This window comes from Fomitopsis serialis, assembly GCF_022376445.1.
Source record: "Fomitopsis serialis strain Sig1Antser10 chromosome Unknown B0H18scaffold_5, whole genome shotgun sequence".
In the NCBI taxonomy this organism is placed as follows: domain Eukaryota; kingdom Fungi; phylum Basidiomycota; class Agaricomycetes; order Polyporales; family Fomitopsidaceae; genus Fomitopsis; species Fomitopsis serialis.
Window position 1 is genome coordinate 317,480 of NW_025954965.1, and position 13,462 is coordinate 330,941.

Sequence of the window (13,462 nt, forward strand, 5' to 3'; positions counted from 1 at the left end):
GCTGTTAGACCTGATGGACTGATGTCGTATACATCCTGAACTCTTGCACATGCCACTATTGTACATCTCGGACACGGACCTTAGGCTGTATTATTCATTGACGATCTCTGCTTGACACTGCGGTACATGTGCTCTGTCCGCTATGGCCAACGCGCGGTGTGCATGGGCACCGCTCTCTGGCTTCGCCATGTCAGTAAATTGGCCAGAGCAAACACTCGATGGCAACGCTCGATGAATTCGAGTGAAATGCTAAACAGGTTATCCATGCGAGTGAGCTATGCAGTGAGCGGCGTCGCTCGGATGAGTTACGACTTGTCTGCATCTGGTGCATGCCCCAGACCTTCGTCGACAATGCGCTCTGCCTCACGCTCGTCCATATCCATCTCGACTCCCGTATCAAGCTCGAGCTGTTTTTCAACTTCCTGGTCGACGATCCCTGGTGCCTTAGACTTGCTCAAGCACTGGCCGACCATGCTCCTCCACTTTAGATGCCCGTCGACTTCATCACATGCGACGTTCTCGACACCCTGGACAGGGACTGGGCCCATACCAGCCACGTTCCAGGTGATGTCGGACAGCCTCGTCAGCACGGCGAGGATGTAGTCGTTCGCGCCGTAACCGTTCACTAGGCGGCCTGCTACGACGCGGCGCGCGGCTGTCCATTGCGCCTCGTCGGTGGATATGGGTGCACCGAAGAGGTAGACGTCTTGGACGAGATGGCAGGTCTCGGATGGTGGCAACGAGGAGAGGTACTGGAGTGCCTCGAATATGACGAGGGACCCGAGGGAGTAGCCTACGAGTGTGATGGGCCGGTTACCGAGGACTCGTTGGGCGAGGAGCTTGCCGAGCACCTTGCCTGCCTTGCTGGCGAGGCTCTTAGCGGTCATCCAGGGGTTGTCTGAGATCAAAGAAGTTGGTGAATATGGCTATGTCACCACAGCGGCATGATTGATTACGGACCAACGATGCGCGTGAGGTTCAACCATACGGTGGGCGACAGCGCAGAGAACAGGCTGGCGAAGACGGTCCGCCTGATGATCTCTGCTTTCACGTACTTCATTGCTTGCGACTTGATGAGGGCTGTCAAGGCACTGGATAGCTCCTCGAGAGCCTGTACTTCCTGCATATTTGGAGTCAAGGCCGAGACTTTCCTTGCAAGTTATGTCTCACCCACTGCAACGCGAACGTATCGTCGCCGTCAAAAACTGTCCAGGGAGCTACGACGTCTGACGGCGAGTCTAGCCAACCACTGATGCAGAGCCGCACGCCCAACGTGTCGCGAGGCTGGCGCACTGGCACGATGGCAAGGTCGTTAACCTCTCGCAAGTATCGGCCCACGGTATCTGCCATCTTTCGTGACCCATAGTACCCAAAGAGCGCGCCGCAGACGACTGAGGAACTCGCCAGACCAGTCGCGAGGAGGCCTGCAGCGGTTCCACCTACACCAAGCCATCCGAGGACAGTCGACACGCCTGCGCCGACCAGAGGAGCGGCCAGACCACCCGTAACACCTATCAGGACGCCGCCAGCTACCGCGCCCAGGCCGATGCCGACTCTGCGTAGTGTCTTGGACTGCTCGGAGGCTTCCTCCTTCGCACTCCTCGTCTTCCGTTCCGCTTCCTCAAGCGCACGGCTTGGGTTCTTCAAGGTGCCCGCTACCGCGGTCTCGTCAGGCTCGGTGAGCGAGAACAGGAAAGCGCGTGTCCTTGCTGAGTAGTGTTTGTGGCCGGTGATGTGGAGGAGAAGCACTGTGGACAAGACCTTTCTGACGGAGGCCTCGTCAGGTAAGGGTGGTAGACCGACGATGGAGGTGTCAGAATATGGCGAAAGCTCTTCAAGAGGACCTGATCGTTGTATCTAGTTGAGAGACAGACACACTGAGCGGTGCAACGGACTTGCCTCCACCGGGCTCCTGGCAAGCGTGCCATACATGTTGTAGCAGGTCTTGACCCCATCGATCTATGACATCTATAAACGAGTCCCTGATTTGGTCTTTCTGCTCTTGAGGTTTCGAGGAAAAGGTGTATTCTGCGATCGCATAAAGTTCTGCGGTATTGCGATGAGCAGCGAGTCGACGGAAGACATGCTGGAAGATCGCAAGACGCTCTGCCTCGGTCAACTCTTTGGGCGGAGTGACCTTGCTGAGATCGGACATGGTGGAAGTAGTGTTGTCTCAGATATGGCCCACATACGACTTGTGCTCACGTTCCGAATCTAACCTGCGGCGAAGCCCGCACACCTTGACAAACGACGTCATACACTAAGGCTCCGAGTCGATCGTAGCTCTTCGTCTCAAATTGGACTCGCAGTCAATGACCTGTAGATCCAGAGTGTACAGATCCGAAATCTTGCAAGACTCAAGAATGTCGCGGTATCTCGGTGAAGACATTCTTAGTAATGTGAGATACAGTTCGGTCCTTTGGGCGCGTACGTTTGACCTTCGTGGCGGTGGCACATTCCGGCTGGACAACCGACGACTGCGTATATCTGAGAGCGAGTGATTATTTGAGAAGCATGGATCTAGCGTTCACAGAGATTCGACCGGCAGGTCCTCGAGAATTGCGGGCAGAAATTGAGCATGACTGTGTACTGCCAGTACTAGCAGTGCAGTGGGTCGGCGCAGCTCGGTGTCGCGCCGGAAAGGCCACGTGCACCCACGTCCCCAGCGCGGCTTGAGGCTTGTGCATCGACTCGGCCTCGACCACCCTACCTGCCTCTCCTCCATCCTCTCCTCGTCCTCACCGACGACACGTAGGGCGGCAAATGAGCCTCCCATCTTTGGTGAGTTATCTTCAGCCGCTGTATGTACGGCGAGATTAATCTTCTGCAGCTGGTGGGTGCTCTTCGCGCCCAGGTGCGACATACCAGGACAGCACCTTTGCATTCGCTACCTCAAGCCCGCTCGCTTTCACTCTCGTGTCGTCCATGCTCTCTACCAAACTTCCCGCCATCTACAGTCCTACATAGACAGATCCTTCTCTCTCAGCATGCGAGACATATATCTCTCGGCTCCATCTTCTCACGGAAACCAACACCTACACCACCTCCAGTGGTCGTAGCCAGAGTGGCTGCGATGGAGGCCGAGGCAAATGCAAACCCACATGACGTGCAGAAGCAAATTGTTTTGTTCGAAGGGTTGGTGGGAACAGGAGTAAAACCGGGTTATGACGTTGTCATCGCAAGGTGGGAGCGGATGTGCGAGTTTGTGAGTTCCTCGTTATTGGTAAGGACGTACAAATATGCTGATGCTGGACTAGGATCCAACGAACCCGCTCATACGGTCTGACATTGCCTTCCAGCTCTACCTAAACGCCTTACTGAAGAACGGACTTGCCTCCTCTGTGGATGCTGCTGTCCGGAGACGCGACTCTATTCTTGCTGCGACTGCATCCTCAACTCCTGTCGCGGCCTCATCTACATCTGAAGCGACGTCTGCGGATGCCGCCTCGGTCACGGAATCCTCGACATCAACTTCGTCTTCTCAGGTTACCTCGACACCCAGTCAAAAGCTCGCACAAGCTGTCCTCGCTGGACAGGGCGCTGTCTCTTCTGCTACCGCATCGCAGAACACCGACATGGCAAAGCTACAAGCCGCGTTAGGTGGTGGCATGGGCGGGCCTAGCAGTCCGATTGTAGTCACGCTAGCAGAACGTGAGTACTTGCTCAATCCGACTCTCTCGTGTCCCGGCTCTTCCTGCCGTCGTATATTCTTCTGGGACGCGTCCATTCTTTGTCGCGCACGAAGAGGAGGGACGACTTCACGAATGCTATCGTTGATTGCGGTCATACATCAGTGTGCTCACCGACACAAGTGCAGATTGATGTATGACAGCGCAGTCGATCTGGCTTCGTGGTCTGTATCCTCTTGCGGAGGGGAACGAAGGACAGCTTTGACTGGTCTTCCGCCTGCCGTCGCCGACATTCGTGCGTTCTTTCGACACTTTTAGATGACGCGTACCTGCCGATTGAGATTAATGCCCGTCGTTGACATATTGATCCTGATACTGCATCTCATTCAGAAAAGGGTTCATGGGTACCGCGGCTCGTCAGGTTTTTGGTCATCAGCGCAATCACCACCTTCTGTAAGTCCATGCATTACTCACGCGTTCTCGTACTGAAGGGACGACCATGACAGTCTTCCTTGTCCTCATGGCCGTGCTGCTTGAAAACTCGGGGTTGATGAAGGCTGGGCCCAGGACGTCTGAGTTCGAACCACAGCAAGGGAAGACCTACAAGTTCAGCGATGTCCACGGTGTTGACGAGGCGAAAGATGTATGCTCACCGTCGTCATCCGAAATGTCACACGGTAACTAAACCATCTTGTTAATTAGGAATTGCAAGAGGTAGTCGAGTTCTTGAAGGACCCTACTACCTTCGCGACTCTTGGTGGGAAGCTGCCGAAGGGCATCCTTCTCACCGGACCTCCTGGAACGGGTAAGACGATGTTGGCTCGTGCCGTGGCTGGAGAGGCCGGCGTTCCGTTCTTCTTCGCTTCAGGGTGAGTTGTTCTTATCACGCTTTAACCATAGGAAGGATGAATGCTGAACACGGCGCGTCTTGCAGTTCTGACTTCGATGAGATGTTCGTCGGCGTGGGCGCGAGACGTGTGCGCGACCTCTTCGCTGCAGCGCGCAAGCGACAGCCCGCGATCATCTTCATTGACGAGCTTGACGCGATAGGAGGAAAGCGCTCCAACCGTGACCAGCAGTACCTCAGGCAGACGCTAAATCAGCTCCTGGTTGAGATGGATGGTTTCCTGCAGAATGAGGGTGTTATCGTCATCGCGGCGACGAATTTCCCTGACAGTCTAGACCCGTACGTACACCATGCCGTTTCATTCCCTGCGCATCCCTGGTTAACCTGGATTTGTTGTTCATAGCGCGCTCGTACGTCCTGGTCGTTTCGACAGGCATATTGCAGTGCCATTGCCGGATGTTCGCGGCCGCGTCCAGATCCTCAAGCATCACATGAAGGACGTAACCACCGAGCCTGGTAGGTAACAGACAGAACCTTGACTGTCCACATATTCAAATTCGACCCTTCCCCGGACAGGTGTCGACGGAATGGTTCTCGCTCGTGGTACGCCTGGTTCTCGGGTGCTGACCTGCAGAACATGGTGAACATGGCTGCGGTACAAGCCTCTCGGGAGGGCGCGAAGGCAGTCAACTTGAAGCATTTTGAGTGGGCTAAGGTGCGTTACGTGGATGCCATCACGCAGGACGTCCTCACGTTCATAATCCAGGACCGGATCGTCATGGGCACTGAGCGCAAGACTGCTTATATCAGCGACGAGGTCAAGCGCATGACTGCTTATCATGAGGTAAGTTGCGCATTTCCCTCCTTGCAACGGGGCCCTGACTTCCTGTACAGGGTGGACACGCCCTTGTGGCACTCTACACGGACGGCGCGATGCCACTTCACAAGGTTACGTGCGTCCCGCGTGGCCACGCCCTTGGTATCGTATGTTCCCTTCCACATACTCCCCACCCCTTAATCACAGGCTCACGGTGGTGTGAACAACACAGACGAGCCAGCTACCCGAGGATGATCGCTATTCAGTATCTCTGAAGCAATATCTTGCTGAGATTGACGTGTGCATGGGGGTCGCGTTGCCGAAGAACTCGGTACGAGTTGGCTCGCTTGGTTACAGGCCTTTTCATATAATCCTTCTTGACATGCTTTTCCAGTCTACGGCCCCGCGAACGTAACGAGCGGTGCATCATCAGATCTGAGGCATGCCACTCTGACTGCTCGGGCGATGGTCAAGGTCAGTGCCCTAGTCTTATTGGTGCCTTCTATCAGACTGGTGGCTGACGTTATCTTGCACGTTATCACCTTCCGTCGACTTCGTAGAATTGGGGATTCTCCGACAAGGTTGGGCCGGTCTGGTATGGCGATCGTGACGCGATTAGTCCTGCGCAAAGCGACGAGATAGAGCGCGAGATTCGCGAGTGAGCGTTTGCTGCTTGTTGGCCTGCGTACTATCTCTTTAACACGTCCGTTTTTAGCCTACTCATGCGGGTGAGACGAGAGTCGCTACCCTGCTAAATCAAAAGAGGACGAGCTGCATAGAGTAGGTCGTGTCCCTTTCCGTCACCGGTGACTTTCCTGACAGACCCTCTTCTTTTCTCACCGCTTGCTACCGATGATCAGCTCGCGACTGCTCTTGTGGAACATGAGACTTTGGACGCCGAAGAAGTCAAGAAGGTTATTAAGGGCGAGCCAATACGAAACATCAAGGAAGTGATACAGGAGGACCTCTCACGAATGTCAGAGGAATCTAGTATTAGCTCATAGCACGAGTTGTACTGTCTTGGGTTGGCATGTTGTCTTCATGCTGTCTTCGCATTCGTGTCCTTAATTTACTGTCGCTGAGCTATAATCTTGTATGATATCTTGTCGTCGTGATGGTACGCATCGACCCTCCCTCACATCATCGTTGTGTGTACGTGTACCCTGGACACTCCGACAGGGTTCGCTCGCGGATCTATAACCTAGTTCGAGGACGCATGTCAGCCGGTCACGTAAGTCTTGCAAACGAAAATCCAATGCCTCTCGACGTTGCCTTCCCGGGCTTCCGAAAGCTTATACCGGTACAGGGCCCTCGCATCGCGGAGATCTCCAGCTACCCGCGGGCTTCTTCGTGCTAAGCAGCTTTTGTCGCGGGGTTCAAGTACAGTACGTTCTATCTAACATGGATCGCGGTACGGCAGTGCGACACACGGACCGGGAACCACCTGCCATTCTGGCTTGTACATGGCGGGCTGATGCTGCGCGAACGACCGAGAGGGCCATATGGCGCACAAAACATAGCACATGCACGGATCTTCTCCCGCGATACTCTGCGTCGCTGCCAGGCCGGAGGCTGAAGGACACGCTCAGTCCGGTATATTTCCGGGACCGCTGGCCTATCCTGCTCCAGGTGTGGCCGGATGGACAGGAGAAACAGTGCCCCTGGCACGATGGACGAGCCGGTGGACCTCCTGCAATGGAAATTGCCCGAATTGCCGGCGAGACAGGGGACGCGCGTGGTGTGATAGAAATGAATGACAGCAAGGGGCTTCTCGAAGGGCCCCTGACTCTTCGTCGGGGTCGGTATCGGTAGCAGCAGCGACGCATTGGATAGTCGCTCGTTCATGACATTGCGAGGAAGATTTGGGCGGAAATTAACTGCCTAGAGGTGGATTGGCGCCAACTTGAGGGAGGCGACACATGCGGTCTCAGGGGAATTGTTGGTTCGTCTGCTCGACAATACAGACGGGAGAGTACACGCCCGATCCGTGCGAGTAATCATATGCGTATCCCCGCATTGTCGAAACACCTGACGGCTTCAATCAATGGGACGCTTAGAAATCGGGTTCGACTTGTTGCTGAGGTTCACTCACCGGGAATAAGCAGTCTACGGGCCGACCAGAGCTCCGCAGATACAAGTCGCGGAGTCTAGCGCGGGGAAAGTGGTGTCCTGCCAAAGGATTCATGTGCCCGTCGGCGATATGAATTGTCGCTGTGTGGACTTCGCGACAAATGACGCGTCGCGCGGTATCTGCACTGAGATTCTGGAAACAGGTAAGCAGGCGAAATAGAAGGTCAGTTCTCTAGGGTGCTTCGGTGACAAGCACTGAGTGGAAATGTTGGATAATTACGAGGTTGAGCACCAGAGACGCCGGCGTGGTGTGACCTTGTCTACAGTCGACCGCTCCTGCAAAGACTCACGCGGACATGGCCCCGTTGAGGAATGCCAGGACATGAGAATACGAGGATGTGCGGAGAGGCCAGCCTTTGAGATGCTGTCCAATTATTGTGGCTCGCCTGTGATGGAGCGAGGGATGGATTGAAATACTATTGAGACGCGGAATAGCACGGGTTAGGATTAGCGTCGGATGAGCAAGAAGTTGTCTAGCCTAGGAATGGCTGGTGACCCGTCGTGAGTCTATCGTAATAGCAATTGCCTGTTGAAGTGTAGCGCCTCGAGTAGCGTCTAGGCAATACCAATGCATATTGGGGAGCGCCATTCTGGAACAGGGATGTACGACGGAGCGCAGCCAGAGCTCGCGGACCGCTCACAAGACGCACAGGAGAGGTTCCAGCGACGACGGAATTGGCAAGAACCGTACGCGCGGCCGAGCACGAGGGAGGCCCAGAGGAAACTCTCACCGTCGCATCCGCATATAGCTTCGCCATCTCGGACTTTGCGCACTGGTGATATCGATAGCTGGGATAAGGCTGCCCAGCGGATATTCTGGGGTAAAGCACACCGCGGATTCAGAGGTACAGGGGACACTTTAATCTCGTCCGCCCGGCCGAGGCTAGCTGGGAGCCATCGAGACCAGGCCTCCTGGTATGTGTGCTCGGAGGCAGCCACGGTATCCAGAATGCGCCCGGTGTACGGCATGGAGACTGGGAGGGAGGGGACATGTTCTGACGGAGCTGTGGACGGTGGAGGCGAACACTGTGGTAAGCGCCTGCGCGCCCCCTCACGTGGAATTGCGGTATGGGAGGAAGATCTTCCTGCAATGCTTCCGCATTCTGGTGGATAATCGCACTTCTCATGCACCTCATGGTCGATCAGACAGATGGGGCGAACTTTGTCCAGCAGGCGCTGCGGGACGGGCGCGCAGACATGGCTGCAAACGTAGGTCCTATCGAAATTCGGACCGCCTTAGATCCGTCCAGAACTGTGCGGCCTCCTATTGACCTTATAAGCCGTATACCGCTGGTCGGGCGGGTGGTTTGTCGCCTCTTATGCTGCTGCGACCACCGCGACCGCTCGACCTGGCGCAGCGGACGACGCTAGTCCTGATTGGAACGTAGCCAGCCTCGATCGAAGTTTAAGCCGGCGCACACTCGATCAGCGTTTGGCCCGGCGGTCGTCCCCCCCTCGAATCATCTCGCCCACGTCCTACCTCCGCCGACCATAGCGCCCGCAGTGAGTCTTCCCTCTTTGTCCAAGAAGATCCGCCCCTCGAGCGATCGGCCTTCGTAGATGTGTCACCGACAACTGCGGTTCTACAAGGCGAAACAATGCGGTCATTTGACCTTCACCGGCGAGACCTATATCGACTGCAATTCCCGCGAGTGTTTCCTCAGCACCGCCCACCCCTCCACCTGCGGGGCTCCCGGCTCACGCATCCTCTGCCGCTGTCGACGATATTATACGTGAGTGCCCACCGCCGTGCTCGCGACCCGCCGCGCCTCTGACGTGACCTGCAGCCAACCCGAGCGCATCACGACACACGAGGTGAGCATGTCCGCCTCTGCAGGACCTTGCAGTGACAAGAAATTACAGCAGGAGGGAAGCTGTCCTCGATGTTCCGGAACATGACCTACTCCACGACCACGAAAGAAATGTCCTGTATCCCATACACATCATCATGAATACATCACGTACACAGCATACTCTACACGTCGAGGTCGATCTCGCCCAGGATTCGGTCGTCCAGTCCGCCGTCCCCGTAGTAGTCGTCGTCTTCATCCATAGGTTGGTCCTCTTGCTGCTCGACTTCCATGGCCATCTCCTTCTGCTTGGCTTGGGCCTTCTGGACATCCTCTAGCGTCCACAGCGACACCCCTGTCTGGTTTTCGTTCGGGTTCTGTGAGATCGTGCGCATGAACAGTTTCGATAGTGTGAGAGCCATATCCGTCGACAGATTTGACGCAGTCTCCGTGATATATTGGTTGATCCATCGGGGCAGCTTTGCACGCTTGTCTGCACGTGCGAATCGCTGTGGGGAACGGTCCATCGACATCAGTTCTCACATATGAATAGGATCTACGGCGTACCTTATCCGCGAAAACCATTAGGCCCCAGTCTGTTTTCCCTCGAAGCACTCGCCCAACACACTGTGCCGCGTTCCGCATCGCGTCGAAGCCAAGGAACTCGGATTCTCGAATTCTGTACGCGTCCCGTAGGTACTCAAGGCGCGCCTTGAGTATCCGGCTTTCCGTATATTGGTAGGGAACCCTGGTTACATCGAATATGGGTCAATAGCCGAGCGCACGCAATGTCGGCAGCTACGCACCCAAACATAATCACAGCGCGACCGTAGTTATGGTCGAAATCGATGCCTTCGGAAACCTTACCTCGCGCAACAGAAAGGAGGACGCACCGCGACCGTTGTCACATGCCTTTGATATTGGGGTATAAGTCAGCGCACAGCGAGGCATCGATAACCATATGCGCACCCTGCGGTAGTTCTCCAAGGCGATGCTCGTCTCATTCGCGTCTGGAGTCTCCACGAATATCAGCTTGTTCTTCCACACTTCGTTCAGGATACCCTGCCGGCACATTAGACGTCATCGGCCTTGAGTATAAGGGTCGGCTGACCATGTCGTTCCAGGCCGCGACAATGGATTCCATGTATAGGTAGCTCGGGAAGAATGCCACAATGCCGTCGGGGACGATCTTGCTGTACTCCACAAGGATGCTGCCGAAGTTGCGCACGACCGCGGGGTCATTCCGCACTTCGAAACGGGAGCTGATGGCAACTTGGTCGCTTCCACGCGTGATGACCTGGCCGGCATTGTGAAGACCAGCACGGCGGCCGAGGGGGCGTCACGTACCAGCGGTAAGAACGCATTGCGCGTCAGGGTCATAGGGTATGTCTCTTGGACGACAGGGGTGAACTGTAGCATCTTTGGATACATGTCCAGGGGCGAGATCGTTCCAGACGTAATGACGACAGAGCTGAACCGCTCAAAGACCGGTTTGATCGCTATAGCAGGGTCTAGACACCTTGTATACCGGTCACAGTACCGCTGCAATCGGCAGAATGACCACCTACGTCAAGTGGAAAATAGGGTTGGGCACGGTAGCATTATCCGTCTCGAACGGCTCAAGAATCAGAAGGAAGCCTGCAAGCACAGTCAGAGGCATGAGAACCCAAGCGGTAGGGCTTACCTTTCTCGTAAGTCGCCACCAGTGTAGCAAAGGTGGCCACCTTCTGCAAAGACGAATACTCATCCAGCCGATTGAGGTCTAGTGTTCGAACGAGGGACTGTAGGCGTTCGGCACAGAAGCTACTCGCTTGGTGCTGAGGAAGCAATGAAAACAGGTCAGGAGGGAGACCTACCGCAATGGTCTGCGTTCAATGTACGTGATATCTTTGAGGTGTTGTAAAAACGATAGCGGTGTCTCGGCGACAACATGTAAGACGCGCATCCGAGTCTACCACACACCCCTCACTAAGAACACGACCGACGCCAAGCTTATCTTTCCTCACCTTCAGGTACTCGACAAAACGTGTCAGAAATGCGACAAAATGCTCCGCTTTGCGTATGTTACCGGGCACTGCTTCTTTCAGCAGATCCTCTGGAAGCACTGGGAAACGTGTACGTCACGTTGTGAACAGCGCATCGCGGACATCACACGACGCACCTGGATTTGACATGAACGCGTCTTCGTCATTGGCGGCCTCCTGCAATCCTTCCACAAGTTTGGCATATTCGTCCTGAAGCTTGGATGCATCGGTCTTCTTTATTCTATTGGCAACCATTATCACTCGGTCCTATCCACGTACCATGAGCATACTCTTCAATTTTCTCACCCAGTTTGCCGACACTTCGGGCCGCAGAATCTAGCATGGGCCTTGTCAGGTCAATGCTGAGTGATTCAATGCAGACGTTATCTTCACTCGAAATGGCTAGCTCAGCGTCTATGTACCACGAGGGACACCAAACACGTACCGATGTTGTGTGCCTCATCGAAGACAACTATGGCATCTTTTGACATCTCTCTCGAGACTTGTTCTGCGACCTTCGGTCGAGCAGGTAGTGAAAAGAGTAGATGATGATGTCCACAAAGGGCATCTGCTCCGAGCTTCAACTAATATGTCCGGAACGGATAGAGATACTCACCATCCGTCGGACCAAGAAATACGGACACACGGTGTTGTCACGGCCGTGTTGGAGTACATCAGCAAGGGTCCAAACTCCCGGGGGGATCAAGTTCCCTGGCTCGAGCTTGCCCAAGTTCTGCAATACGGGTTCACTTAGCGGGAGTCCAGTAGCATGCGGTATCTCTGTGAACGGACCTCATGCCAGTCACATAGGTCGACAGATCCGGGGTTTTGACGGCCCTTCTCGCAAACGGCCGAGTTCGTGAGGTCCCGACAGCGGGCATCGACCACCTTGCCTTTCTTCTCCTTGGCTACCTGCAAGTGAACCAGCTCAGATGGTGTTCATGATGAGTAAGACTAGCTGTTCGGTGGATAGCAGCGACGATTGCTAGCGAGTTATGCCAACCCGCCCTTAATCTCGGGAGAAGCCAGTAGGATAAGCCAGCACATCACACACCTCTGGGTGGATGCAAAGATTCTTCCGGCTAGTCAGGCCAATGCCGTAGAAGTTGCGTTCCTTCTCCTTCTCCTCCTCAGTCTCAGCGCATGACAGACGATATGCCATCAGCCGTTTAAGCTCTTCCAATGCCTTCTCAATCTCTGGCACAGTTCGAGAGCAATAGATAAGTTTGCGTTTCGCTGGATAGAACTGGGAACTATTCAGGCGGGGCTGAAACGACAACTGTCACACACACCTGCTGGTAGGACACAATGAGGGAAAGCAACGACACGGTCTTTCCTGTCCCGGAAGGCATCTCAAGCACGCAATGACCCTGGAGCAAGAGATGATGAGGAAACAGTCATGAGCAAAGCTCTGTACGTACTTGGGCATCCAGAGTGCGCTTCAGATCACACATGTACGCATATTGTTCTGAAGATTGAGGTTAGCGACGCTCACGCAATAGGCTAGTGAGCTACCTGGTATATCCTATCATAAGGGAAGACAATCTGCGCATAGTGAGCGAGTTGAACAGGTTAGCAACCAAGGGCGTACCGGCAAGTCGTCAATGTGGAACTTCATCTTCAGCAGGGTTCAATGGCGGCCAGACAGGCCTGCAAGGGTGATGATCGCTACTCAGTGGGGGACCTTGTCCTGTAGACCCGAATCAAGAGTTGATTACAGATACGAAGTCGAGGCAAGCTCGATGAAGGTGGCAGTCGCGGGCAGAGCGGTCTAGCGTGACGCGGTGGTACGCGATCAAGACGCGTTACACATAAGGGCGCGTCGGGCGTCACGCCGGATCATGTCACGCTCTCCGATGTTTGCGAAGGGACCATCAACTGTCCTCCGCGCATCCCGTCCGTCCCTTCGCCGCCTACGCATCCCACCTCGCCGCTATGAGTCCACCGAGAAGGGAAGGCTCACGCCGTGGAAGGCGGACTCGACCGAGCCCCAGTCGGTGCTCGTGGAAGGCAACCTAACGAGATACACTTCATTCACACTCGACTTCTTCTACCGCTTCCTCAAGTTACCGCTATTGGCTTAATCACGGTGGGCACGACGATCGGTACAGGCTTCGCCGCCACACACATGTGGGTGGAGAACGTAGGGCTCGCACCGGAGACCGACGAGGAGGTTCGAAGGTGGGAGTGGGATGTCGAGGCGGAACGCTGGTCTGGGGGAGCGA

The 13,462-nt window shown here is 55.1% G+C and overlaps 5 protein-coding genes across 5 annotated transcripts; 3 read left to right on the plus strand and 2 right to left on the minus strand.

The window, feature by feature from the left end:
- Nucleotides 1-305: 305 nt before the first annotated feature.
- On the minus strand, nucleotides 306-2,155 carry B0H18DRAFT_869672 (DUF726-domain-containing protein; the record flags this gene model as incomplete). The annotated part of the gene is made up of 4 exons (XM_048040037.1): nucleotides 306-898; nucleotides 961-1,120; nucleotides 1,171-1,830; nucleotides 1,892-2,155. The coding sequence occupies 4 exons, from the start codon at nucleotides 2,153-2,155 to the stop codon at nucleotides 306-308; spliced, it is 1,677 nt and encodes a 558-aa protein (XP_047898592.1).
- Nucleotides 2,156-3,073: 918 nt separating this feature from the next.
- B0H18DRAFT_1082534 (ATP-dependent metallopeptidase Hfl) lies at nucleotides 3,074-6,297 on the plus strand (the record flags this gene model as incomplete). The annotated part of the gene is made up of 15 exons (XM_048031545.1): nucleotides 3,074-3,205; nucleotides 3,258-3,651; nucleotides 4,020-4,082; nucleotides 4,136-4,272; nucleotides 4,332-4,498; nucleotides 4,564-4,815; nucleotides 4,880-4,996; nucleotides 5,053-5,191; nucleotides 5,243-5,320; nucleotides 5,371-5,460; nucleotides 5,526-5,643; nucleotides 5,688-5,767; nucleotides 5,854-5,951; nucleotides 6,034-6,077; nucleotides 6,116-6,297. 15 exons carry the CDS (start codon nucleotides 3,074-3,076, stop codon nucleotides 6,295-6,297), a joined length of 2,091 nt encoding a protein of 696 aa, XP_047898593.1.
- Nucleotides 6,298-8,437: 2,140 nt separating this feature from the next.
- B0H18DRAFT_486303 (uncharacterized protein) lies at nucleotides 8,438-8,930 on the plus strand. The gene has a single exon (XM_048038262.1). It carries the CDS (start codon nucleotides 8,492-8,494, stop codon nucleotides 8,792-8,794), a length of 303 nt encoding a protein of 100 aa, XP_047898594.1. The 5' UTR covers nucleotides 8,438-8,491; the 3' UTR covers nucleotides 8,795-8,930.
- On the plus strand, nucleotides 8,904-9,401 carry B0H18DRAFT_978002 (uncharacterized protein; the record flags this gene model as incomplete). Its single annotated transcript, XM_048044292.1, has 2 exons — nucleotides 8,904-9,156; nucleotides 9,211-9,401. Coding segments are annotated over exons 1-2 (236 nt in total), but the record flags the coding sequence as incomplete, so codon positions are not given.
- B0H18DRAFT_1092466 (uncharacterized protein) lies at nucleotides 9,399-13,083 on the minus strand (the record flags this gene model as incomplete). The annotated part of the gene is made up of 22 exons (XM_048032319.1): nucleotides 12,829-13,083; nucleotides 12,753-12,782; nucleotides 12,659-12,705; nucleotides 12,530-12,607; nucleotides 12,292-12,483; nucleotides 12,030-12,149; nucleotides 11,854-11,970; nucleotides 11,753-11,805; nucleotides 11,683-11,732; nucleotides 11,528-11,624; nucleotides 11,375-11,478; nucleotides 11,220-11,317; nucleotides 11,070-11,164; nucleotides 10,898-11,016; nucleotides 10,782-10,851; nucleotides 10,561-10,732; nucleotides 10,325-10,510; nucleotides 10,183-10,275; nucleotides 10,107-10,125; nucleotides 10,020-10,080; nucleotides 9,781-9,961; nucleotides 9,399-9,722 (listed from the first exon to the last, which is right to left on the minus strand). The coding sequence occupies exons 3-22, from the start codon at nucleotides 12,689-12,691 to the stop codon at nucleotides 9,399-9,401; spliced, it is 2,262 nt and encodes a 753-aa protein (XP_047898596.1). The 5' UTR covers nucleotides 12,692-12,705; nucleotides 12,753-12,782; nucleotides 12,829-13,083.
- Between the last annotated feature and the right edge of the window lie 379 nt (nucleotides 13,084-13,462).

What these genes read in the sequence shown, in the direction of transcription:
- B0H18DRAFT_486303 (XM_048038262.1), top strand. Translation starts at nt 8,492, where the DNA reads ATGGGAGGAAGATCTTCCTGCAATGCTTCCGCATTCTGGTGGATAATC.